Here is a 26,528-nt window from a genome sequence, read left to right on the forward strand (position 1 = left end):
AGGAGAGGAGGAGTGCAGAGGGTATGATGGGGGCAGTGTGTACAGGAGAGGAGGAGTGCAGAGGGTATGATGGGGCAGTATGTACAGGAGAGGAGGAGTGCAGAGGGTATGCTGGGGCAGTGTGTACAGGAGAGGAGGAGTGCAGAGGGTATGATGGGGCAGTGTGTACAGGAGAGGAGGAGGAGTGCAGAGGGTATGATGGGGCAGTATGTACAGGAGAGGAGGAGTGCAGAGGGTATGATGGGCACAGTTAGTACAGGAGAGGAGGTTGGAGGGTATGGCGGTGGCATAATGGGGAGGGATTTCTTGTGGTGTCTATGGGGTAATCAGGAAGTGATGTTGGGAAGATAAGGGAAGGTAAGTGACCATGGAATGATGTCCCTCAGCGGGGGGGGGGGGAGGTATTTCGCTCGGAGTGATGTCTGTATGATGTGATCTGGGGGTGATGCAAGCTGGGGGCAGTATGTACAGGAGAGGGGGACTGAGAAGTGGTCAGATAGCGATGTATATAATAAAAAAAACTCATCCACTAAAAACATTTAAAACAATGAATCATACAACAGTACTAGATGTAAGTACAGATCTATGTAATCCAGTTTATAGCACTCTGCATCCAATCCAATTGCTCAGACTAGATAATGTGGAGTCATTTATAGCCATTCATGTAACCTGTGTGTGTGTGGTGAGTTCACACTTCTGATTGCACAGACTCAGAACCTGTATACATGTACAATCAGAGGTGTGAACTCACCACATACACACACAGGTTACATGAATGGCTATAAATGACTCCACATTATCTAGTCTGAGCAATTGGATTGGATGATGTTTGCACAGAGTGTTCATGCTTAGAAGTGATCTGTCAAAATGTGTTTGGGCTGCAGACCTCAGCCCCCTCCCCCTCACTATCTCCTTTGATCCTTCTCCTAAGAAAAAATCTCCTTGAAAGTGTGTACATCCACCCGAGGAAACTTCTCCCAGAAAAGTTCAGCTCACTCACCTCCTCCCTTCCTCTGGCCAGCCGACAGGAGCTACAGTGAGCTCCGCCTCCCAGGTCTCACAGCACACGCGCTGCTGATTGGAGGGGGAGGCTGAGTCAGAGATAACAAGGATCCGCACAGCACGAGACTGGAGGGAGGGGAGGGGACAGAAAGGAGCTTTGCATCCCAAACACACAGCGCAGGCTCAGGTCCCTGCCGAGACCCAGAAGCCGCACCTGCCTTCCCCAATAGCCGGGACAAGTCCCGGCAGGCTAAATTAGCTGGGACTAGGTCCCAAATAACGGGACTGTCCCTTTAAAAACGGGACAGTTGGCAAGTATGACAGGGGGCATCCTCTCCCCCATTGAATGTCAAAATAAAAAAAAATCATCACTACAACCGGGAGACTATCTGGCTTCTGTGGACATCAAAGATGAGTACCTTCAGTATTTCCTATGCTTTGCTGTGGAGCCCCTATATTACCAGTTGTGGCCCTGCCCTTCAGCCTCTTGTCTGGAGCTTGAATGATCTTTAAAATGCTGGCCCCAATATCAGCCCTACTGGCACCGACATGGCATCCCCATTGTGGGATACTACTTATTGAGATTGGCATGGGCTTTGTGTGACAATGTGGCTTTGACTGTACAGACATTACCAGGGCTGGACTGGGACAAAAATTTGGCCCTGGACTTCATCCAGACTGGCCCACTTTGACAGGTCTCTCCCATGGCGGCCGGACAACTCCCGCACCCCTCCCCCGGCCACCCAAGCCCCCTCTCCCCCTTCACTAGCCACTAGCCATTCTACTTTATTAGAGTAGAACGGCTAGTACTGGTACTCTTATAGGCAGTACCAGTGGGGAAGCTAGACATTATTTCACCCGGGGCAAAGAATCGGTGCCCCCCCCTTATGGGACAAGGTTAGGCAGAAGTGAGAAACTCCCAGGCCATAGCTGTTGAGTCAGCTGTCTGTCCCCTCCCCCATGCTCCTCTGTTGTCCCCCCTGCTCCTCTGGTCCTCCCCCTGCTTCTCTGTTCTCCCCCAGGTGAGCGATGCGGGGAGGGAGAGGAGGTGAGCGCTGCGGAAAGGGAGAGACAGAGGAGCGGAGGGGGGGCGGCGGTTCGCTGTCACTGAAGCCGGCCCACTGAGCCATCGGCCCACCCGGAAACTTCCTGTAGTCCCAATGGCCAGTCCATCCCTGGACATTACAATGGTTCGGATGGATCCTGAACCTCCAGAATCTTCACTGGAACTTATCATTTGAAGTATCTGGGTAAAGCACTGGACACAACTCAGACCAGAGTGTTTCTTTTACACAAGAAGCTTTATGCCGCGTACACACGATCAGAAATTCCGACAAGAAAAGTCCCATGTGAGCTTTCGGTCGGAAAAACAGACCGTGTGTATGCTCCATCGGACTTTTTCCTGTCTGAATTTCCGCCAGCAAAAATTTAAGAGCTGGTTCTCTAATTTTCCGACGGAAAAAAATTCCAATCAGAAATTCCGATCGTCTGTAGCGATTCCGACGCACAAAATTCCGACGCATGCTCGAAAAAAATTCATGGCTCATCGTAGTGTTGTACGTCACCACGTTTTTTGACGGTCAAAAGCTCAGAGAACTTTTGTGTGACCGTGTGTATGCAAGACAAGCTTGAGTGGAATTCCGTCTGAAAAACCATCCAAGGTTTTTCCGACAGAAAATCCGATCGTATGTACGTGGCATTAGCCTCTTCAATCTCAATTTCCAGTTGTCCAAGAGTCAAGTGCAAGAGTCATCTGACTTTCCCATTTGAATTGAGAGTCTTTTTGCGGGGGGCTTTAATGCGGATTCAGTTGGACAATGCCAAGGCTGTGGTGTACTCAACCATCAGGGAGGAACCAGGGCCAGTAGTTCAGATCCTGTCCTGGGCAAAATATCATGTTCCTGCCTTGTCTGCTGTGTACATCCCAGACAGACTACTGGCAGGTAGTTCCAGAACCTGTGTCCCAGACACGGAACAGTAGATATGGTCCTCTTGGCATGCAGGTTTACCAACAAACTGGACAGTTTTGGCTCCAGGTAAAAGGATCCTCTAACACAGTGGTCACCAAACTGCAGCCCAGGGGCTAAATGTGGCCCTTTACTTGACTTTGCCTGGCCCTTTGGGCATTATTCCTCCCACTGACACCAAAAATGGGGCAATAATTTTTGCACTGACACCAGTGATTGTTTGCCTGTTGTCCACCATTTTCATTTTGATTGCTTTGAAACGTCTCAAAAGTGAACCGCTTTACGTCGACAGAATGGCACGGCTGCGCAAATGGGCGTATATATATGTCCCCTTTAATTTGCGAGCCATGTGGTCGGGGGCTCCGTGACCGTGCCCGCGGACTCGATGTCCATCGGTGTCCCGCGATCGGGTCACAGAGCTGAAGAACGGGGAGATGTCAGTGTAAACACAACATCTCCCTGTCCTTCCCCTGACACTGTCACTGAACGTCTGTCCCCTGTCATCGGGAACAGCGATTAGTGAAGTGTCACGGCAAGCCACGCCCCCTAACAGTTAGAAGCACTCCCTAGGTCACACTTAACCCCTTCAGCTCCCCCTACAGGTTAACCCCTTTACTGCTAGTGTCATTTTTACAGTAATCGATGCATTTTTATAGCAATGATCGCTGTAAAAAGTACAATGGTCCAAAATGGTGTGAAAAGTGTCCGATGTGTCCGCCATAATGTCGCTGATCGCCACCATTACTAGTAAAAAAAATCTTAACAAAAATGACATAAAACTATCCCCTATTTTGTAAACGCTATAACTTTTGCGCAAACCGATCAATATACGCTTATTGTGATTTTTTTACCAAAAATATGTAGAAGAATACGTATCAGCCTAAACTGAGGAAAAATTTTTTTTTTTAGATATTTTTTGGGAATATTTATTATAGCAAAAAGTAAAAAATATAGATTTTATTTCAAAATTGTTGCTCTATTTTTGTTTAATAGCGCAAAAATAAAAACCGCAGAGGTGATCAAATACCACCAAAAGAAAGCTCTATTTGGAAAAAAAGGACGTCAATTTTGTTTGGGAGCCACGTCGCACGACCGCGCAATTGTCAGTTAAAGCGATGCAGAGCCGAATCGCAAAAAGTGGCCTGGTCTTTGACCAGCCAAATGGTCCGGGGCTTAAGTGGTTAAAGATGTATTGTGTCCCTTAGTGGAATAAAATGAAAAGCAGATTAGTCGTTCATTGAGAAAAGAGGAGGGGTGGGGCCTAGCAGCATGTCATCTGAGGGCTGCCGGCTAAACCTGAAATTGTTAAGCCACCTTCTGCAGTGTTGCTGCTGAAGAACAAGTAATTGTGATCAGTGGTAACACAAACAAAATAAGAGTCCACACTATGGTTTACCAATGAGAACTTTATTTTATTGCTGTCACACAATGCAGATCTTTATGTAACATAAGAAGAAAAGACAGCCGGAACTCCCACCATTGATCCCAGAGGACTTCTCTAAATAAAATGGAAGTCTAGTGGAAAAACGAAGGACAGCCGGAGACCCCACCACTGTTTCTAGAGAACTTCTCTAAATAAAATGGAAGTCCAGTGAAAGAACGAAGGTCAGCCCGAAACTGCAACACTGTTCCCCAAGAACTTCTCTAAATAAAATGGAAGTCCAGTGGAAAAACGAAGGACAGCCGGAGACCCCACCACTTTTTCTAGAGAACTTCTCTAAATAAAATGGAAGTCCAGTGAAAGAACGTGGGTCAGCCCGAAACCGCAACACTGTTCCCCAAGAACTTCTCTAAATAAAATGAAAGTCCAGTGCAAAAACGAAAGACAGCATGAGACCCCACCGCTGTTCGCAGAGAACTTCTCAAAAAATTATGGAAGTCCAGTGAAAGAACGTGGGTCAGCCTGAGACCCCAACATCCTAGAAGACTTCTCTAAATTAAATGGAAGTCCAGTGGAAAAATGAAGGATAGGCCAAGACCCCACCATTGTTCCTAAAGAACTTCTCTAAATAAAATGGAAATCCAGAGGAAGAACGAAGGACAGCCTGAGACCCCACCATTGTTCCTAGAGGCCTGCTTCTAAATAAAAATTGAAATCCAGCCAATACTTTTTTCTTTCATGACAGAATGGAGAATATAAGAGCCTCTATCAGATTATTGTTCTCTGTATCCAAGTGACAGCTACCGGATTTCCCCCGAAAATAAGCCTGGGTCTTATATTAATTTTGGCAATCAAAAACACAGTAGGGCTTATTTTTGGGGTAGAGCTTGCCATTTAATGTGCTGTCTTCTTGCCCCCTCTCCCTCCCTGCCTGGCAGGAAACCCCAGTGTGAAGTGAATCAAAAGTGGTTGTAAACTTGAAGAATCCTTTATATTACAGTAGAATATAATGAAAAAGGTGTGTGTTTCTGTTCAATTGTGTAACATACCTTCTTACAGCCCTGCTTGGCCCTTTAATAGCCCGTCGGAGCTCTCTCCCACGATCACAGAATTGCAGACGGATGGAGGCCGAGATCCCCCACTGACAGGCAGGAGAAGAAAAGATCAGCTGAGCACCCCTCGGCGCTTCACTAGCCCGCCGCGATCCAGAATTGCAGAGGGAGGGGGGCTGAGATCCCCTGCTGACAAGCAGGAGAAGAGGAGATCAGCTGAGTGTGGTTCGGCGCTTTCATAGGCCGCGGCGATCCGAGCCTTGCAGAGGGAGGGGGGACGAGATCCCCCGCTGACAAGCAGGAGAAGAGGAGATCAACTGAGTGCGGCTCGGCGCTTTCATAGGCCGCGGTGATCCGAGCGTTGCAGAGGGAGGGGGGACGAGATCCCCCGCTGACAGGAAGGGGAAAAGGAGGAGATCAGCTGAGCACTGATTGGCGCTGTATACTGAAGGTGTTTGACTACAGAAACACACACTAGGGCTTATTTTTGGGGCAGGGCTTATATTGCAGCCCTCCTTGAAAATCGGGGTAGGTCTTACTTTCGGGAAAACACGGTATCACCAGGAAAAAAGTTAATCCAGAGGGGACACATACACATATAAAAGCAGATCCAACTCTTATGCCTCGTACACACGACCAGTTTTCCCATTGGGAAAACTGCCATGACAGCTTTTGGCTGGGAAAACTGGCCGTGTGTATGCTTTATCGCAGTTTTCCCGACAGGAAAACCACTGGGAATCCCGGCAGAAAAAAAGAGGACATTTCTCTTTTTTCCCATCTGGATTCCCGGCGGTCTTTTCCCATTGTGAAAACCGGTCGTGTGTATGCTTTTCCGAGGGGAAAAAAAACACGCATGCTCAGAATCAAGAATTAGATGGGAGTGCTCGTTCTGGTTAAACTAGCTTTCGTGAATGGAGATAGCACATTCGTCACGATGTAACAGACTGAAAAGCGCCAAGACTGAAAAGCGTGAATAGTCTCTTACCAAACTTTTACTAACAAGAGGATCAGCAAAAGCAGCCCAAAGGGTGGCGCCGATTTGAATGGAACTTCTTCTTTATAGTCCCGTCGTATGTGGTGTACGTCACCGCGCTTTGGCGGTATTTGGCCTGTACGTGTGTATGCAAGGCAGGCTTGAGAGGAATCCCGTCTGGAAAAACGTGTGTACGAGGCATGATACACTCTAATAAATAATTCATGATTTCCTTGATGTCGGTGTCCTTGTTGGAGCCACAAAACAAGAGGGGAAAACCCCCAAAATGAAGAAAGGTAAAAAAGTTTGAGTTTTAAGCAAAACTGCAACATTAACAAGCAAATAAAATTATAATTGAAAAATGTACTTTTTATACATAATGAAAATAAAAAAAGCTGATCACACCACAACAATAAAACTAAAATATTCCACATGGGTTGGCTGATCCTTTCGGACTGCCTTATCTTTATCGTACAACTGTTTTATGAACACAACGATTCAGCCTATGAAACTCCATCATAAGTTTTTCAGCGTCCTCCTGTGGTGTGTCATCTCTGGTGGATAATTAGTGTGAATTTTCATGTGCCTATCACAGTTCCCTTTATCGGAGAAGCTCCTTCCACACGCCGAACAGGAAAAGGGCTTCTCGCCGGTGTGCACTCTAATGTGTTTATTGAGTTTCGATTTCTCGGTGAAAGACTTCCCGCACTCAGAACACATGAAAGGCCTTTCCCCGGTGTGGATTCTCTGGTGTTGAATAAGTTTTGATTTGTTTATGAAGGACTTCTCACACTCAGAACAGGAATAGGGTTTCTCACTGGTGTGGGTTCTCTGGTGTTGAACAAAATGGGATTTCTTTGTGAACGACTTCTCACACTCGGAACACGAAAAGGGTTTCTCAATGGTGCGGATGGTGTGGGGTACAACCAGGTAACGTTTTTTTGTGAATGATTTTTCACAGTCCTGAAAAGGATGCAAAAAATTGGGAGAAGATTCCCCAGGACTAGAACCATCTGGTGATTTTTCTGCGCTCTGAAAGCTTGGTCGGATAGTTGGGTTAAAAGTATGTGATTTACGTTTGGAATTAAACCAATCTGTTGATTTTGCCTTATGATTAAGCTTGTGTTGTATGTTTTGAGTAACATCGCTTACTTCTGGAGAATATTGTTCCACGTCGTTATCATTTTTGTTATAATCCTCATATAAAATAGGACGTCCCTGTGGGGTATTCCATCCATTGTCTCCTGTTGGAAATATTTTTTTTATTAATAAAAAAAATTGAATGTTCATCGTTCATATTTTACAGTTTGGAGTCGTGTAAGTTGGTCTAATAGTCACCTGTTCCTCAGATCTCTGGCATGGAATTTGGTACAGTGATAAAAGCAATGCAAGGATAGGAGTCAGATAAGATGTAAAATGCAACAAAAAACATTGACAATGATATGGTAAAGCATACAAAGGTTACATTAAGGAATGGAGATGGACCCCTCACATGGAGTACTGTATCTCTTCCTCCTTTGTTGGGAACATGACGTTATATGGAGGAATGGAGATGGACCTTTCATATGGTGTACAGTATCTCCTCCTCATTTGTTGGGAACATGACAGTATATTGAGGAATGGAGAATGACCTTTCATATGGCCTTCTCCATGTCTGTCTGTCCACCTGCAAGGTGATTAATGTGGCCAGTGTCTGGGTGGAGACCAAACCTGATTTAAGCCAGCCAAGCCTGCAATCTCAGTATCTCCTCCTTATTTGTTGGGAACATAACATTAGATTGAGGAATGGAGATGGACCTTTCATATGGTGTACAGTATCTCCTCCTCATTTGTTGGAAACATGACAGTATATTGAGGAATGGAGAATGACCTTTCATATGGCCTTCTCCATGTCTGTCTGTCCACCTGCAAGGTGATTAATGTGGCCAGTCTCTGGGTGGAGACCAAACCTGATTTAAGCCAGCCAAGCCTGCAATCTCAGTATCTCCTCCTTATTTGTTGGGAACATAACATTAGATTGAGGAATGGAGATGGACCTTTCATGTGGTGTACAGTATCTCCTCCTCATTTGTTGGGAACATGACGTTATATAACATGTAGTATAAGTACACTGAATACTTTTCTATCATACCAGAACAATACAATTTTATTCTTTTTATCATTTTTAGTCAATCTGCATACTTAACCCTGATAATAATTAACTGAAATGGTAAAGAATGAACCTGAATTAAAAATGTGAATTGCTGAAATTTTTTTTAAATATATTAAATACTTACCTGTGCTGACATCTACTAAAGAATCATTTTCGATAACTGTCACCATCATTTCAGCTTCCTTTATAGACAGGCGATTTCTCCTCACATACGTCTCTTCTTCCTCTTTGAAATCAATTTTTATAGCCATCACTTCTTCCTCCTAAAATCACAAAATGATTATGAGCACTATTATCCTGAGACTGAATAGAGGAATATCATTAAACACAGTTTCCAGCCAGGTTTGAGTTTACCATCCTCAGTCCCACCTACCTGATGATGGTGAGGAATGGTGTGACCTTCCTGTGTGGAATCCCGGGAATACAGAGGAGGGGGACATCTCTCTGGTGGGTTCCCATTACTGGATCCATCTGTAGGAAACACACACACTGACTGAATACAAAGCACTGCTTATAGACCTCTTATTAAACAAGGTTCAGTAAATGCTTGATTGGACGTAACGCGTAAGGGTGGTCAAATCATTGAGTCAGATGATGGGGGATCTAGGTGTACCCTCCATACTACTCTCTCCTTTACAATAAAGTCCCCTCTTACCCGGTGATGTGAGGGGCGGCTGATCCTCCATCATGACATCCTTGTAGAGATCCTTGTGTCCTTCTAAATACTCCCACTCTTTTATCACAATAGCCTCTTCTTCTTTTATCTCTTCTTTGATAATAACATTAAATTTGCTCCAGTTTTCGCTCTGAATAGAAGAATAAAATAAAAATCGTAAAAATGCTTGAGAAGATACAGATCCATGGTGGAGCATGATGGAACTTCCTGAACCATTGATAAGCAATGGGCAATCAAAATACACATGGAATGCCATCTCTCCAACGCACAATTTTTTTCTAACTATCAAACTGCTCCTTGGAGGATGTGCCTCATGACGTCCTTGTAGAGATCCTTGTGTCCTTCGAAATACTCCCACTCCTCCATGGAGAAATAGACAGTGACATCCTGACACCCTATAGCAGTGATGGCAAACCTTGGCACCCCAGATGTTTTGGAACCACATTTCCCATGATGCTCATGCACTCTGCAGTGTAGTGGAGCATCATGGGAAATGTAGTTCCAAAACATCTGGGGTGCCAAGGTTCGCCATCACTGCCCTATAGGAACCTGACACACACAATGATCCAGTCACCATCCAGACACATCCCTTGTCTGTTACTGGATAATGTCCCAGAATTCCCGGCACCGCTCACCTCTTCCATTAGGAGGTCAAGGATCTTCTGGGTGACATGTAAAATCTTCTGCTCATTGTTTCTTTCTGGAACCAGTAAGGAAAGTAGAGGAACCATAATGGAGTTCTGTCCATCTCCTGATGTCTTCTTCACAACTATGTTATCCTGTGGGGAGAGATTAGCAATCACTATATACATTTCCCATTAAAAGAACTTACAACTTCCTGCCATTGTCGTCCCTCTTTTCTATGATCTGATCGATGTCATCTCTCATTCATATTTGCCTATAAGCCTTTGGGTTGTTTCCAATCATAATGTATCAGATACTACCCTACGAAGACATTATAAGTCACAGTGCGGGACATCCAACAGCAACTTTGGCTACATTTATGGTTCCTCTTTGTGTTGATGTTATAATGGTCCTAGTTATGAGGTCCTCCTTAAGATGTGGTGGTGTGAGATAATGAGAAAGGGACTTTTTAACATGGGAGAAGCCCTGACCTTAGATTAAAGGGGTTGTAAAGGTTTGTTTTTTTATTTTCTAAATAGGTTCCTTTAAGCTAGTGCATTGTTGGTTCACTAACCTTTTCCTTCGACTTCGAGCTTGCCCCCATCATCCGAGACGTTCTGGCTGGGGGTTAGTCGGCGTGCTCGCCCCCTCCCTTGGCACTACATCCCTGCGTGGAGACACTGTGAACGTTCTCCCCGCAGGGATGTCACTGTCACCGTTGGTAAGCTTTCATCTGAACCATGTCAGCTGTGCTTCCTTCCTCTCATACCCCAAACAGGAACACCAATGTGACCTGAATGGTCCTCTTTATGGTCCAGTTTGGCTAAAATCCCTATTGAAAAGGACAGATTGTGCTTATCAGATATTGTTCTGATATTTAGGGACGAAAGTCTCCAAAACTGCCAGATTCAAAAAATATCAGGCACCCAGGGCTGTCTTAATGAGAGGGCACTGCCCAGGGTCCCCTGTTGCATGGGGGGCCCCTGCACTTTCCCCAAAGCAGCTGGTCCTTGAGCCCATGCTGTCCCGAAATTGGGGGCAGTCTGCCTCTGATGGCACTGAGAGTGATAGATGCACAGGGGGGGCAGTCTGCCTCCTACCTACTTGATGTCTGTTTACCTGCACTGTCATCATTGTAGGGGCCCCAGAGCATTACTTTGCCCAGGGGCCCATGATGCTATTAAGACGGCCCTGCAGGCACCCCTGCCCTTTTCAACCTGAGCTATGAAGTAGAAAGTGAGATATAAAATATCTCTGTGCTCGGGTCATAATGGGATACTAAAGAGGTGTAACCACATGTTAACCCTTACATATTCATAGCAAACCTTGCCTTAAAAACCACATACATTGCAATGCATGTTCAAGCTGGTCAACTGTGTCAAATTGACCCCTCTCGGGCCAACTTCGTCAAAGGGATCCCTCTCCAGCCAGCTAAATCAAAGGGATCCCTCTCGGGCCAGCTACGTCAAAGGGATTCCTCTTGGGCCAACTGCCTCAAAGGGACTCCTCTCGGGCCAACTGCCTCCAAGGGATCCCTCTCGGGCCAACTGCCTCAACGGGATCCCTTTAGGGTCAACTGCCTCAAAGGGACCCCTCTCTGGCCAACTGCGTCAGAGCGACCCCTCTCTGGTCAACTGAATCAAAGGGATCCCTTTTGGGCGAACTTCGTCAAAGAGACCCCTCTCTGGCCAACTGTGTCAAAGGCATCCCTTTTGGGCCAACTTTCTCAAAGTGATCCCTTTCTGGCAAACTTTCTCAAAGTGATCCCTCTTTAGTAAATTCCGTCAAAGTGATCCCTCTCTAGTAAATTCCGTCAAAGTGATCCCTCTCTAGCAAATTCCGTCAAAGTGATCCCTCTCTAGCAAATTCCATCAAAGTGATCCCTCTCGGGCAAACTGCCTCAAAGGGATCCTTCTCGGACAAACTGCCTCAAAGGGATCCCTCTCGGGCAAACGGCCTCAAAGGGATCCCTCTCAGGCCAACTGCCTCAAAGGGATCCCTCTCGGGCAAACTGCCTCAAAGAGATCCCTCTTGGGCCAACTGCCTCAAAGGGATCCCTCTCGGGCAAACTGCCTCAAAGGGATCCCTCTGGGACAAACTGCCTCAAAGGGATCCCTCTGGGACAAACTGCCTCAAAGGGATTCCTCTCGGGCCAACTGCCTCAAAGGGATCCCTCTCGGGCCAACTGCCTCAAAGGGATCCCTCTCAGGTCAACTGCCTCAAAGGGACCCCTCTCTGGCCAACTTCGTCAAAGGGACCCCTCTCTGGCCAACTGTGTCAAAGGCATCCCTTTTGGGCCAACTTTCTCAAAGTGATCCCTCTCTTGCCAACTGCGTCAAAGTGATCCCTCTCTGGTCAGTCTCTACTACTCTTTCTTGCAAATTGTCAAATTCTTACTAGACTTAATAACATACTTTTAAGAGCATGGACATATCGTGCCAATATGGGGCAAATGGGCACAGCTGGAGGTGAGCTACAGATCCCAAACCCAGCGAACCATGTCTACAATGGGAGGAAAACACAACCTTTTAGAGGGTGGACGTCACCAACAGGTAAAGATAGTGATCTATGCACGCAACCAAGCCTTTTCCCCCTAAAACACCACAATAAATAAACAATACAAAAGGTGTTACAGCACAGACAGCATAATACGTCCTATTCAGAAATATTTTCACCCATGATGCACACATTTTTCTAATTTAATCTAATTGGAGCGATGTGTGAGTCTTAGGGAGCACTGTGAAATTTTTGGGTGAAAACATTTAGAAACAGACCCCTAAGTAAAATACAGTCTCAACGTTATAATTTTTTTAATAAAAGGTCATATACATGGATTTACTTTCAAATTTCCCGCGTCGTATCTTTGTTTTGAATCCTCAAAACAAGATACAACGGCATCTGGGTTAGATCCGACAGGCGTACGTCTTCGTACGCCTTCGGATCTAAGATGCAATTCTCGGCGTCCGCTGGGTGGCGTTACCGTAGTTTTCCGCGTCGAGAATGCAAATTAGCTATTTCCGACGATCCACGAACGTACGCGCGGCCGTCGCATTCTTTTACGTCGTCTCTAGTCGGCTTTTTTCGGCGTATAGTTAAAGCTGCTGTTTGGTGGCGTACTCAATGTTAAGTATGGCCGTCGTTCACACGTATAATTAAAAAAAAAAAAAAATTCGTTTGCGCAAGTCGCCCGTGAATCGGGCTGGACGTAATTTCCGTCCACGTCAAAACAATGACGTCCTTGCGACGTCATTTAGTGCAATGCACGGCGGGAAATTTAGGGACGGCGCATGCGCAGTTCGTTCGGCGTGGGGACGCGCTTCATTTAAATGAAACACGCCCCCCTACTCGCCGATTTGAATTAGGCGCCGTTACGCCGCGAGAGATACACTACGCCGCCGTAACTTGCGGCGCAAACTCTTTCAGGATTCGAACCAAAAAAAGTAAGTTACGGCGGCATAGCGTATCTTAGATACGCTGCGCCGGGGCAGATCGTTGTGGATCTGCCCCTCAAACTTTATTCAAAAAAAAAAAAAATTAATAATCTTAAAAAAAAATATATATATATACAACATATACGGGAGGAGTGTTAGCATTTTTCTAATAATTTGGCCATCAAATTAAATGCCCGGATTTCAGAAAATCTGTAAAGAAATGTGACGATTTAGCAGCTTGTCAAAGAAAAATTCTTGAGAAGCAAAACATTTTGTAATTCTCCAGCTGTCAGGAACACACATTCTGTAAAACTTTGTCTTGTAATTTTGTTGCCAGTTTAATAATCAAAAAAATATATATATATTTTATCCGGTTGTGAGTACAACAAAAATGGTTTTAAAAAAAAAGTGTCCATCGATTAAAATTTTCCAAACAAAAACGCATGAACAAAAAAAAAACGTTGTCCATTAGACTCTTCCCGGAGATCTGTTGCTGGAATAAAACTGGTGGAAAGTTTTTTTTTTTCTAGCCGGTATCAATCAATATAATGAACCAAACGTGTTGCCGGTGCTCCCAGAATCCTCCTCACCTCCCCGGTCAGCAGGTAGATGATCTCCAGGGTGAGATGTAATATCCTCTCCGTCAGGTTGGTGCAGTTTGCCTCCATTGCTCGCACTCTGTGCCATTCACTTCCAGTAACAATAGTGCCCATCCCCCAACGCTCAGAATTATGGGTAAAAGGCAGGCTCTTTTGTGATTGGTTCTTGTTGGCCATTTTGTTGTAGACCAGAAGATCTAGAGGAACATACTGTTCTTGATAGACTAATGCTCGAGGACATCTGTTGATATTTGATAGCCACCAAAAATTACCGCCCACCACCGGATGAAGTTCTAAGGAATGTGACATGTTCATTTAGTTGCATATCTTTATATATATATACAGTACATTATGTATGTATGTATATATATATATATATATATATATATATATATATATATATATATATATATATATAGTATCAGGGATTTTTTTCTCAGAAAATAGGTGAAGAAACTCTACCACAACCCCCCTTCTCCCAGGGGTGCGCTATGTGCAGAGTTCTTGCGTGTGCTTGGTACATAGTACAGAGTTTAGGGGCGCGCTACATGCAGAATTTCCAGGGTGCGCTTCGTACATAGTACAGAATTAGGGGTGCGCTACATGCAGAGTTCCAGGCTGCGCTTGGTACATAGTACAGAGTTTAGGGGTGCTCTATGTGCAGAGTTTAGGGGTGCGCTACGTGCAGAATTTCCGGGGTGTGCTTGGTACAGAGTTAAGGGGGGGGCGCTACGTGCAGAATTTAGGGGTGCGCTTGGTACATAGTACAGAGTTTAGGGGTGCGCTATATGCAGAGTTCAGGGGTGTGTTTGGTACATAGTGCAGAGGTTAGGGGTGTGCTATGTGCAGAGTTCCAAGGTGCGCTTGGTACATAGTACAGAGTTTAGGGGCGCGCTCTGTGCAGAGTTCCAGGGTGCGCTTGGTACTAGACATGTGCATTTGTTTTCGTCCGAATTTCAGGTATTTTCGTTATTGTTTTAACAAACGAAAACGAACGCACAGAATATGAAAACCGAAAGATACGGCATAAACAGGGGCGGACTTACCATTCGGGCACTGCCCGAGGGCCCCATGCCACTAGGGGGCCCCATCAGGGTTGCCAGCCTTAGTAAAACCAGGGACAGTATGTAAAAATCTGTGTTTTTTTACATCTATTCCTGAAATGTCCCTCACCGACATTCTTTTGGTCTAAAAATCCCAAGATTATAGCTGCCCCGCCCCTCCAGTACCTTCTCAGTGTGTGTATGTATACTGTGTATGCATACTGTGTGTGTGTTTGTGTATACTGTGTGGCCCTTATAATCCATTGCCTGGGGGCCCCATGATTTCCTTTTGCCCGGGGTCCCCATATTCTCCTATTGCCCAGGGGCCCCATATTCTCCTATTGCCCGGGGGCCCCATGAGTTGTCAGTCCACCCCTGGACATAAATAAATGCTTTATTTTAGTTTTCGTTGGTCGAATGTGCCTAACCTTAACTCTATTAGTCCAAGATTATTCTACATAGAGAGAAAAGATTCGACATTATAGAGAGGAAAGATTCGACATTATAGAGAGAAAAGATTTCACATTATAGAGAGGAAAGATTCGACATTATAGAGAGGAAAGATTCGACATTATAGAGAGAAAAGATTCAACATTATAGAGAGGAAAGATTCGACATTATAGAGAGGAAAGATTCGACATTATAGAGAGGAAAGATTCGACATTATAGAGAGAAAAGATTCGACATTATAGAGAGAAAAGATTCGACATTATAGAGAGGAAAGATTCGACATTATAGAGAGGAAAGATTCAACATTATAGAGAGAAAAGATTCGACATTATAGAGAGGAAAGATTCGACATTATAGAGAGAAAAGATTCAACATTATAGAGAGAAAAGATTCGACATTATAGAGAGAAAAGATTCGACATTATAGAGAGAAAAGATTCGACATTATAGAGAGGAAAGATTCGACATTATAGAGAGAAAAGATTCGACATTATAGAGAGAAAAGATTTGACATTATAGAGAGGAAAGATTCGACATTATAGAGAGGAAAGGATTGCTGCTGGAATTGGGTGGGGAAAGTAAAATAAAAATAATGATGATGATGAATGTTATTGGCTAATTGTAACCAAAGAGGAGGAGCAGTAAAATAGCTAGAACTAACTTGACAATTCAACATGAACGACGAAGATTCGACAAAGCATCGAAAAACGTTGAATCTGTCATTGAAGGCTTATGGTGTCTGTTGATAGTTCTAAGAAGATTCGACGGAGCAGCTAAACTGTACGACGCTGCAATCATACATTTCCGGTCAAATGCTCGGCCCATAGGCTATAGATAGATTCTATTGTTGGTTGACTAGTAATAATAATTAACCACTTAATGACCGCTTCCTGCACATATACGTCGGCAAGATGAAACGGCTGGGCACAAGCACGTACAGGTACGTCCTCTTTTAGTGCCCAGCCGTGGGTCGCAGGCGTGCGCCCGCGGCCCGGTCCGAAGCTCCGTGACCGTGGTACCCGATCGCCGCTGGAGTCCCGCAAACGGTCCCCGGAGCTGAACAACGGGGAGAGCTGTGTGTAAACACAGCTTCCCCGTTCCTCACTGTGGCGCTGTCATTGATCGTGTGTTCCCTTTTATAGGAAAACACAATCAATGACATCACACCTACAGCCACACCCCCCTACAGTTAGAAACACAAATGAGGTCACACTTAACCCCTTCAGCGCCCCCCTGTGGTTAACTCCCAAACTGCAATTTCATTTTCACAGTAAACAATGCATTTTTAATGCATTTTTTGCAGTCCCGCAGTCATCGGAACCCTGAGGCTGGGATAGGAACGCCCAGTCCCGGAGTCATCAGAACGCGGAAGCCCTGGACAAAATCAGGATATAAAGGTAAGTACAGAGAGAAAAAAAAAATGCCAAAATGAAATGTCCTTACTATGCTGGCTCTAATGTAAAAAAATCGTTTTTAGGGTGAACCTCCACTTTAAGTCCTGCAAGTACAACTGCTAGTGATGGAGAAAAACCACTGAGTCCTTCACCTTCACCTTACATCTGTGAAGAGCTACCCAGTGTTCTTAGTGTCTCTAGTGCCTTAATCTTTGCTCTGGCCCCTTCCCATGTTGTCCCAGCAAAGACTCTAGTGCATCTAGTCTCTTAAAGGGGTTGTAAAGGTAAATATTTTTTCACCTTAATGCATCCTATGCATTACGGTGAAAAAACATCCGACAATACCGCCCCTCCCGAGCCCCCGTTTTACTTACCTCAGCCCTCGAAAGTCCCGCACTTGCCCCCGACATCCTCTTTGCCGCTCAGCCTGGCCGTTGATTGGCTACACTGGATGGATTGAAAGCAGCGCAGCCATAGGCTCGTGCTGCTGTCAATCACATCCAATGATGCGGCGCGCCGGGGGCGACCGCAGGAACTCAACTCCATTAAGGTGTTGAGTCCTTGTGGGGGGAAGCCGAGACAGCCACCGAGGGACCCCAGAAAACCAGGTTTCGGGGCCAATCTGTGCAAAACGAGCTGCACAGTGGAGGTAAGTATAACATGCTTGTTATTTAAAAAAAAAAAAAAATTACTTTACAACCCCTTTAAGTTTTGCCCTGGCCCCTTCCCAGGTTGTCCCAGCAAAGCCCCTAGTGTCTCTAGTGCCTTGCCCTGGTCCCTTCTCAGGTTGTCCCAGGGAAGACTAGTGCGTTAAGCCTTGCCCTGGCCCGTTTTCAGGTGGTCCCAGCAAAGGCTCTAGTGGCTTCAGCCTTGTCCAGGCACCTTCATCAGGTTGTCCCAGCAAAGCCCCTAGTGTCTCTAGTGCCTTGCCCTGGTCCCTTCTCAGGTTGTCCCAGGGAAGACTAGTGCTTTAAGCCTTGCCCTGGCCCGTTTTCAGGTGGTCCCAGCAAAGGCTCTAGTGGCTTCAGCCTTGTCCAGGCACCTTCATCAGGTTGTCCCAGCGAAGACCCTAGTGTCTCTAGTGCCTTGCCCTGGTCCCTTCTCAGGTTGTCCTAGGGAAGACTAGTGCTTTAAGCCTTGCCCTGTCCCCTTTCCAGGTTGTCCCAGCAAAGGCTCTAGTGGCTTTAGCCTTGTCCAGGCACCTTCACCAGGTTGTCCCAGCGAAGACCCTAGTGTCTCTAGTGCCATAAGCCTTGCTCTGGCCCCTTTCCAGATTGTCCCAGCGAACACACCAGTGTCTCTAGTGCCTTAAACCTTGCTCTGGCCCCTTGCCAGGTTGTCCCAGTGAAGACTAGTGTCTCTAGCACCTTTAGCATTGCTCTGGCCCCTTCACAGGTTGTCCCAACGCAGACCCTAGTGTCTCTAGTGCCTTAAGCCTTGCTTCGGTCCCTTCCCAGGTTGCCCAGTGAAGACCCTATTGCCTCTAGTGCCTTAAGCTTTACCCTGGCCCCTTGCCAGGTTGTCCCAGCAAAGACCCTAATGTCTCTAGTGCATTAAGCCTTGCCCAGGCCCCTTCCCAGGTTGTCCCAGCGAAGACCCCTATGGAACTCAGAGCATTAGCCACCTGTCTTTAGTCAAGAGAGTAAGTTAAACGTCCTGAGTACAACTTTTGTCAATTGGGGATCCCATTTGTAGTTTCTGGGCCCGGCTGAGTATGTCAAATTGGTCATCAGTTCAGTAGCTTCACATGTACCTAACAGTGGTACATTGTCATCGCTGTAACAACAGCTTGAAGCTGCTGCATCAAAATTTCCCTGTGCATCATTATGGGGGTGTCCCACCCATCTTTCCTCTATACAGACTGCAGTATAAGTGTGAACTGGCTAAAAACCTTCTCTTTCATTTTGAATAAGCTGAAAAAGGGCCAAGACCATTGCGTGATGATTCCCTTTCTGTCGCAGCCTCTTTTTATCATCCACTGCTATTTCTCCATGATGAGTACCTATACCTTCCACAGGCCAACAGACCAGACACTCGAGCTCCCATGTCCTTCTTCAGCTCTGCCAGAATGTTCAGCAGATAATCTATTTACCATCTCAAAAACACATAGCCTTCTCCAAAGGCCAAGTTCCAAAAGTTACCCTCTTAGCATTTGCTGATGAATTAACGAGTAATTGTGATCAGTGGTAACAGTACAATGAAAAAAAAACTCCACACCATGGTTTACCAAAGAAAACTTTATTTTATTGCTGTCCCGTTATGAATGCCTTCATGTAACGTAACCTTGGGGGGACAGCCTGGGAACCCACCACCGTTCCCAGAGGACTTCAGTAATTTTAAGTGGAAATCCAGCTAATTTTTTTTCCCCAATTTTTGACAGCATGGAGAAGGTGGGAGCTTCTATCAGGTTATTGTTATCTGTATCCCTGTTGAGGAAACTTTCCTGACTTCTTGTCCCAGTGACAACTCTCATTGGGACAGACAGGAAGAATCCCTACAACAGACAAGGGCAAAAACTTTTATTTTAAAAAAGATGCACAATAAATTATATATTTAAAATTAGCATAAAACAAAAATATTCCATATAGGTTGGCTGATCTTTTCAGACTGCCCCATCTTTATCGTACCATTGTTCTACGGACATAGCGAATCAGCCTATGAAACGCCATGATAAGTTTCTCTGTGGCCTCACGTGGTGTGTGTTCTCTGGTTGACAAATAGCGTGGTATGTGTTTTCTGGTGGACAATTAGTGTCACTTTCTCCTCAAAACATTTTCCACAATCTGAACAGGAAAACGGCTTCTCGACGGTTTGGTTTTCTGGGGAAACATTTGCCGCACTTAGAAGGGGAAAGGGGCTTCTCACCGGTGCCGTGTGTGTTCTCTGGTGGATAATTAGTGTCACCTTCTGCGCAAAACATTTGCCACAATCTGAACAGGAAAATGGCTTCTCGCCGGTGTGAATTCTCATGTGTTTATCACGGTTTCCTTTGCTGGGGAAGCATTTGCCGCACTCAGAACAGGAGAAGGGCTTCTCGCCTGTGTGGACTACCTGGTGTGTATTGAGTTGTGATTTCTGGGCGAAAGACTTACCACACACAGAACACGAGAAAGGCTTTTCCCCGGTGTGGGTTCTCTGGTGTCGAACGAGTTCTCGTCTATTTTTAAAGGACTTCTTGCAATCAGAACATGAAAAAGGTGACTCGCTGGTGTGACTTCTCTGGTGCACAAGAAGATCATATTTTCTTATGAATGATTTTTCGCAGTCAGGGCAAGAGAAGATCTCCTTACCGGTGTGACCCCTCTGATGTACATGGAGTTCAGATCTCTTTTCAAATGACTTGCCGCACTCTGAACAGGACAAGGAGGCCTGATTTTCATGAAGTTCCGCATGTCGATCAAGACAAAATTTCACTTTGAAGCATTTGCCACAATCCTGACAAGGAAATGGGCGCTCATCGGTATGAGTTCGCTGGTGCATAATGAGAGAACGTTTCTGGGTGAAACTTTTCCCGCAGTCCGAACACAAGAATGGACCCTTCCCTGTATGCATCCTTTCAGTAACAGGGCTTGTTTTTGGAGAATATTGTGCATTACTGTTATCATCTTCATTAAAATCGGGAGATAAAACAAGTAGTTCCTCTGAGGTATTCCAGCCATCATGGCTGCCTGTTGGAAATAATGTTTTAAGTAATGATTAAAAAATACTAATTGTACATACTTTGCAATCTGGAGTCAAATATGTTGTTCTACTACTCAGCTATTTACCATAACTAGAAATCCAGAGCTCATTTGTTGGGAACATGACATTATACTGATGAATGAAGATGGACCTTTCATATGGTGTACAGTATCTCCTCCTCTATTGTTGATAACGTGACGTTATATCATACCTCCCAACTTTTCAACTTCAGAATGAGGGACAAATGAGCATACCCCCCCAAATGAAGTTGTTGAGCGGGGGGGTCCGCGGATCATCAGAGTTGTTGAGCGGGGGGGGGATTCCGTGGATCACAGTTGTTGAGCGGGGGGGTCATCGGATCTGAGTTGTTGAGCGGAACCGAGGACGGTTGGGAGGTATGTTAGATTGAGGACTAAGGATGGACCTTTCATATGATGTACAGTATCTCCTCCTCATTTGTTGGAAACATGACGTTATATTGAGGAATGAAGATGGACTTTTCATATGGTGTACAGTATCTTCTCCTCATTTGTTGGGAACATGACGTTATATTGAGGAATGGAGATGGACCTTTCATATGGTGTACAGTATCTCCTCCTCATTTGTTGGGAACATGGCGTTATATTGAGGAATGGAGATGGACCTTTCATATGGTGTACAGTATCTCCTCCTCATTTGTTGGGAATATGACGTTATATTGAGGAATGGAGATGGACCTTTCATATGGTGTACAGTATCTCCTCCTCATTTGTTGGGAACATGACGTTATATTGAGTAATGGAGAAGGACCTTCCATATGGTGCACAGTATCTTTATCTCATTTGTTGGGAACATGACGTTATATTGAGGAATGGAGATGGACCTTTCATATGGTGTACAGTATCTCCACCTGATTTGTTGGGAACATGACGTTATATTGAGGAATGGAGATTGACCTTCTATATGCTGTACAGTATCTTCTCCTCATTTGTTGGGAACATTAAATTATATTGTGAAATTGAGATGGAGCTTTTATGTGCATCTTCACTGAATTTGTTGGAAACATTAGGTAGTGTGGTAATGCAATGACTATATTTTCTTAGTGAGGCCTAGAGATTGGTGTACCATATGGCGTTGGACATCTCCACTTTATTTGTTGCCATCCCTGATGATGTGGTGCAATGCATGAGCCGTAGAGTATTTATATATATAAATGTGATTGTTTCCCTGAGGCCTGGGAATCAGTTCCTTTTGGGAGGCTGCTATTACAGTATCTGGGGCCCCGGAAACAGGTACTTAGAGGATCCATTGTCTTTGGGAGAATGAAGAATCTAAGACCACCATTTGCTCTACTCTAACTAGAGGTTGCCACTGAAACACAAGCGCTGACTTGGATATTACCTGGAGGTTGCTACTAGAGAAATTAGTCAATGTCGTCACTGAACGGAGAATGCCAGATGTGTTTTTGCAGTTCTTAGGTATTGTGTATGAACCCTCTCTTCTCCTCTCCCCCTACACATTAGGCTATTTGCAAAAGATATGGCGGCCTTGAAGTGGTTCTGATGGTTGCTACTGGTGGATCGGTGAAGTGTTTGGGTGCAGCTACCGAATGGGTCAACCAACAACGCCTTCAGGGGTCATTGCTACATGTGAAGTGCTGTATTTTATGTATGTAATACTTACCTGTGCTGATATCTAGAGAAGATTCCTCCTTTGTAATTGTCACCATCATTTCAGCTTCCTTCATTGACAGCTGGTCACCTGTCACATACGTATCTTCTTCCTCTTTAACCTCAATTTTTACATCAATTACTTCTTCCCCCTAAAATCACAAATTAATTGTGAGCACTATTATGCAAAGACTACATTAAAGAGTAAACAGTGGAACCTCGGATTACGAGCAAAATCCGTTCTGGGAGAATGCTCGTAATCCAAAGTACTCGCATATCAAAGCGAGTTTACCCATTGAAGTCAATGGAAACGAAAATTATTTGTTCCACATTGACTTCAATGGCATGCAATACCACAGAGGGTCGCCGGAGAGCCGCAAAAACAGCCGGAAAGGCCGAGGACACCTCGTCAAACCTCGGAAAGGCTCGGGAACGGAGTATTTCCAGGTCTTTCGGAGAATTTCCGAACAGCTCTGACCGGCTACGACCGTTGGGCTCCTGCCCCCCTCCACCTCAGGCCAAACGCGGTACTACACACTGCTTTTCCCTGAATCCTGCTCATGTTGCGAGACAACACTCGTAAACCGAGTTAGGATTTTTTAAAATTCAGTGTTCGTATTGCGAAACGCTCGTTAACCGTGTTACTCGCAATCCAAGGTTCCACTGTACTCTAATACAGTTTAGCGACAAGTTTAATTCTGACATCCTCAGTCCCACCTACCGAATCATGAAGAGGGATATCCTGATCTTCCTGTGTGGCATCCCGGGAATACAGACGAGGACATCTCTCTGGTGGGTTCCCATTACTGGATCCATCTGTAGGAAACACACACACTGACTGAATACATTGTCTTTACGTGTTTATCAGATGATCTAGGATGACCCTCTGTACTGGTCTTGCAAAGTCTCTTCTTACCCGGTGATGTGAGGGGCGGCTGATTCTCCATCATGACGTCCTTGTAGAGATCCTTGTGTCCTTCTATATACTCCCACTCCTCCATGGAGAAATAGACAGTGACATCCTGACACCTTATAGGAACCTGACACACACAATGATACAGTCACCATCCAGACACACCCCTTGTCTGTTACTGGATAATGTCCCAGAATTCCTGGCACCGCTCACCTCTCCTGTCAGCAGCTCAATGATCTTCTGGATGACTTCAAGGATCTTCTTGTCATTGCTTAACTCAGAAATCAGTAAGGAATGTAGAGGAACCATAATGGCATCCTGTCCATCTCCTGGTGTCTTCTCCACCACTATGTTATACTATAGAAGGAGGATAGTAATCACAATATACCGTACATTTCCCGCCCATATGAGTCCACTACTGAAACTTATTCCTAATGGGGCTTTGGGCCACGGCATTTCTTCCCTTATATTTGGAACTCAGCCTTTGAGTTGTTTTTTTGGTTACAATGTATTATCAACTACTACTCTGCTCCAACAATATTGGGTAGAAGGTGCAGGCACATAGGCAATGAAAGAATGGAGGGTGTAGGAGTAGTGGGTTTGAGAGAAGGGGGTGCAGGCATGGCACATATTGAGGGGAGGGAGAGCAGGCGCTGTGGGTGACAGGGTGGTTTGCTGACATTGTTGCAGAGTATAGTAAGGGTTCAGAAAGCAATGAGGACTAAATCCCCCCACCGGCAAAACAGAAGTCTTATTTTTTTAAAGTTTGATTAGGGATAAGAGTGATGTCATGTGACCTCCCAGAATCCTCCTCACCTCTCTGGTTAGGTTTGTGTTTTATTAATAGAGATAAGAGTGATGTCATGTGACCTCCCAGAATCCTCCTCACCTCTCCGGTCAGGTCTGTGTTTTATTAATAGAGATAAGAGTGATGTCATGTGACCTCCCAGAATCCTCCTCACCTCTCCGGTCAGGTCTGTGTTTTATTAATAGAGATAAGAGTGATGTCATGTGACCTCCCAGAATCCTCCTCACCTCTCCGGTCAGCTCTGTGTTTTATTAATAGAGATAAGAGTGATGTCATGTGACCTCCCAGAATCCTCCTCACCTCTCCGGTCAGCTCTGTGTTTTATTAATAGAGATAAGAGTGATGTCATGTGACCTCCCAGAATCCTCCTCACCTCTCCGGTCAGGTCTGTGTTTTATAAATAGAGATAAGAGTGATGTCATGTGACCTCCCAGAATCCTCCTCACCTCTGCAGTCAGGTCTGTGTTTTATTAATAGAGATGAGAGTGATGTCATGTGACCTCCCAGAATCCTCCTCACCTCTCCGGTCAGGTCTGTGTTTTATTAATAGAGATAAGAGTGATGTCATGTGACCTCCCAGAATCCTCCTCACCTCTCCGGTCAGGTCTGTGTTTTATTAATAGAGATAAGAGTGATGTCATGTGACCTCCCAGAATCCTCCTCACCTCTCCGGTCAGCAGGTAGATGATCTCAAGTGTAAGGTCTAATATCCTCTCTGCCGTTTGACTCCGCTCTTTCTCCATTATCAGTCAAGTGATCTAAGTAGAGGTGGAAAAATATAAACAGTTGTTTGGATTCATAAAAACACTTGCTGGTCACCTTCCTGTGTTAGGAAAAAATATATCTTTCTCTCTCCTATATTATAGGACGGTGGTCCATTCATTCAGATCTTTGGATGTTAGGGCTTGTGTTTATGGGCTTTTTGTAGACGTGTTTTGCATTTCCATACAAGTCTGCAGGAATACAAACCCTGCTTGAAGTAGGTCAAAAGGAGGTCCACTGTAGGTCAGAAGAGGTCAACCATAGGTCAGAAGGAGGCCAACTGCAGGTCAGATGTAGATCACCTACAGATCATAAGGTGTTCAGATGGTAGTCATTTGAAGGCCAGAAAGTCAACTGCAGGTCAGATGGTAGTCATTTGCAGGCCAGAAGGAGGTCAATTGCAGGTCGGAAAGAAATCAACTGTAGGTCAGAAGGTGGTTAATCGCAGGCCAGAAGGAGGTCAACTGCAGGTCAGAAGGTGGTTAACCGCAGACCAGGAGGTCATAAACTGCTGGTCAGAAGGTAGTAATTTTCAGGCCAGAAGGAGGTCAATTGCAGGTCACAGGGAGATCAATAGGTAGTCAATTGCAGGTACAGAAGGAGATCAACTGCAGGTCAGAGGGTGGTTAACTGCAGGTCCGAAGGTGGTTAATCGCAGGCCAGGAGGTCATCAACTGCAGGTCAGAAGGTAATCATCTGCAGGCCAGAATACAGTCAACTGCAGGTCAGAATACAGTCAACTGTAGGGCAGAAGGTGGTTAACCACAGGCAAGGAGGTCATAAACTGCAGGTCAGAAGGTAGTCATTTGCAGGCCAGAAGGAGGTCAATTGCAGGTCACAATGAGATCAACAGGTGGTCAATTGCCGGTCAAAATGAGATCAACTGCAGGTCAGAATGTGGTCAACTGCAGGTCAGAAGATGGTTAATTGCAGGCCAGAAGGGGGTCAACTGCAGGTCAGAAGATGGTTAATTGCAGGCCAGAAGGGGGTCAACTGCAGGTCAGAAGTTGGTTAACCACAGGCCAGGAGGCCATCAACTGCAGGTCAGAAGATGGTTAAGTGCAGGCCAGAAGGGGGTCAACTGCAGGTCAGAAGATAGCTAATTGCAGGCCAGAAGGGGGTCAACTGCAGGTCAGAAGATAGCTAATTGCAGGCCAGAAGGGGGTCAACTGCAGGTCAGAAGTTAGTTAACCACAGGCCAGGAGGCCATCAACTGCAGGTTAGAAGGTAGTCATCTGCAGGCAAGAAGGTCAACTGCAGTTCAGAATACAGTCAACTGCAGGTCAGGAGGAGATCAGCTGCAAGTCAGAAGGAGGTCAACTGTAGATAAGCAGGTGTCAAATGCAGGTCAGAAGGAAGTCAATTGCAAATCAGAAGGTGGTCATTTACAGGCCAGAAGGAAGTCAACTGAAGGTCAGAAGGTAGTCATCTGCAGGCAGGAAGGAGGTCAACTGCAGGTCAGAAGGAGATTAGCTGCAAGTCAGAAGAAGGTAAACTGCAGGTCAGAAGGTGGTGGTCCATTGCAGGTCAGAAGATGAATTGCAGGTCAGAAGGAGGTTAACTGTAGGTCAGGTGTTAGTAAAAACAGGCCAGAAAAGGTCCATTGCAGGTCAGAAAATGTTCTATTGCAGGCCAGAAAGAGATCTGCTGAAAGTCATAAGGTGGTAAACTACAGGCCATAAGGAGGTCACCTTTTCTACTATATGCATTTTGCTAAGGCAGCACTTCGAAACAAATGGGCTGCCAATGTGCCAGAATGTCCTGAAAAGTCAGAGAAATCACAGTTCATTTATAAAACATGCTGGCGCTTGGCCATGCGTTGTGGCGCACTGCATGTGTGTTGCCTTAGGATGCCATTCAGAATGCACACCTTTACCACGTTTCGTCACGCATTGAAATTCGAGGGGCTCATAGAAAACAAGACGCTTGTCAGGTGTATGTATGTATGTAAACATGAATAGAGGAAGTAGGT

The 26,528-nt window shown here is 45.4% G+C and overlaps 3 protein-coding genes across 3 annotated transcripts in view; all 3 read right to left on the minus strand.

Moving 5' to 3' along the window:
• Positions 1–26,528, minus strand: part of LOC120909420 — a 173,209-nt gene that overhangs the window by 110,444 nt on the left and 36,237 nt on the right. The gene's annotated exons all lie outside the window — the stretch shown is intronic.
• Positions 9,095–14,072, minus strand: LOC120909434 (gastrula zinc finger protein XlCGF66.1-like). The gene is made up of 3 exons (XM_040321206.1): positions 13,849–14,072; positions 9,839–9,982; positions 9,095–9,333 (listed from the first exon to the last, which is right to left on the minus strand). Exons 1-3 carry the CDS (start codon positions 14,032–14,034, stop codon positions 9,115–9,117), a joined length of 549 nt encoding a protein of 182 aa, XP_040177140.1. The 5' UTR covers positions 14,035–14,072; the 3' UTR covers positions 9,095–9,114.
• On the minus strand, positions 18,966–23,020 carry LOC120909428 (gastrula zinc finger protein XlCGF17.1-like). Its single transcript, XM_040321199.1, has 3 exons — positions 22,795–23,020; positions 22,087–22,225; positions 18,966–20,411 (listed from the first exon to the last, which is right to left on the minus strand). Exons 2-3 carry the CDS (start codon positions 22,148–22,150, stop codon positions 19,432–19,434), a joined length of 1,044 nt encoding a protein of 347 aa, XP_040177133.1. The 5' UTR covers positions 22,151–22,225; positions 22,795–23,020; the 3' UTR covers positions 18,966–19,431.

The sequence above is a fragment of the Rana temporaria genome, chromosome 8, assembly GCF_905171775.1.
Source record: "Rana temporaria chromosome 8, aRanTem1.1, whole genome shotgun sequence".
Lineage (NCBI taxonomy): Eukaryota > Metazoa > Chordata > Amphibia > Anura > Ranidae > Rana > Rana temporaria.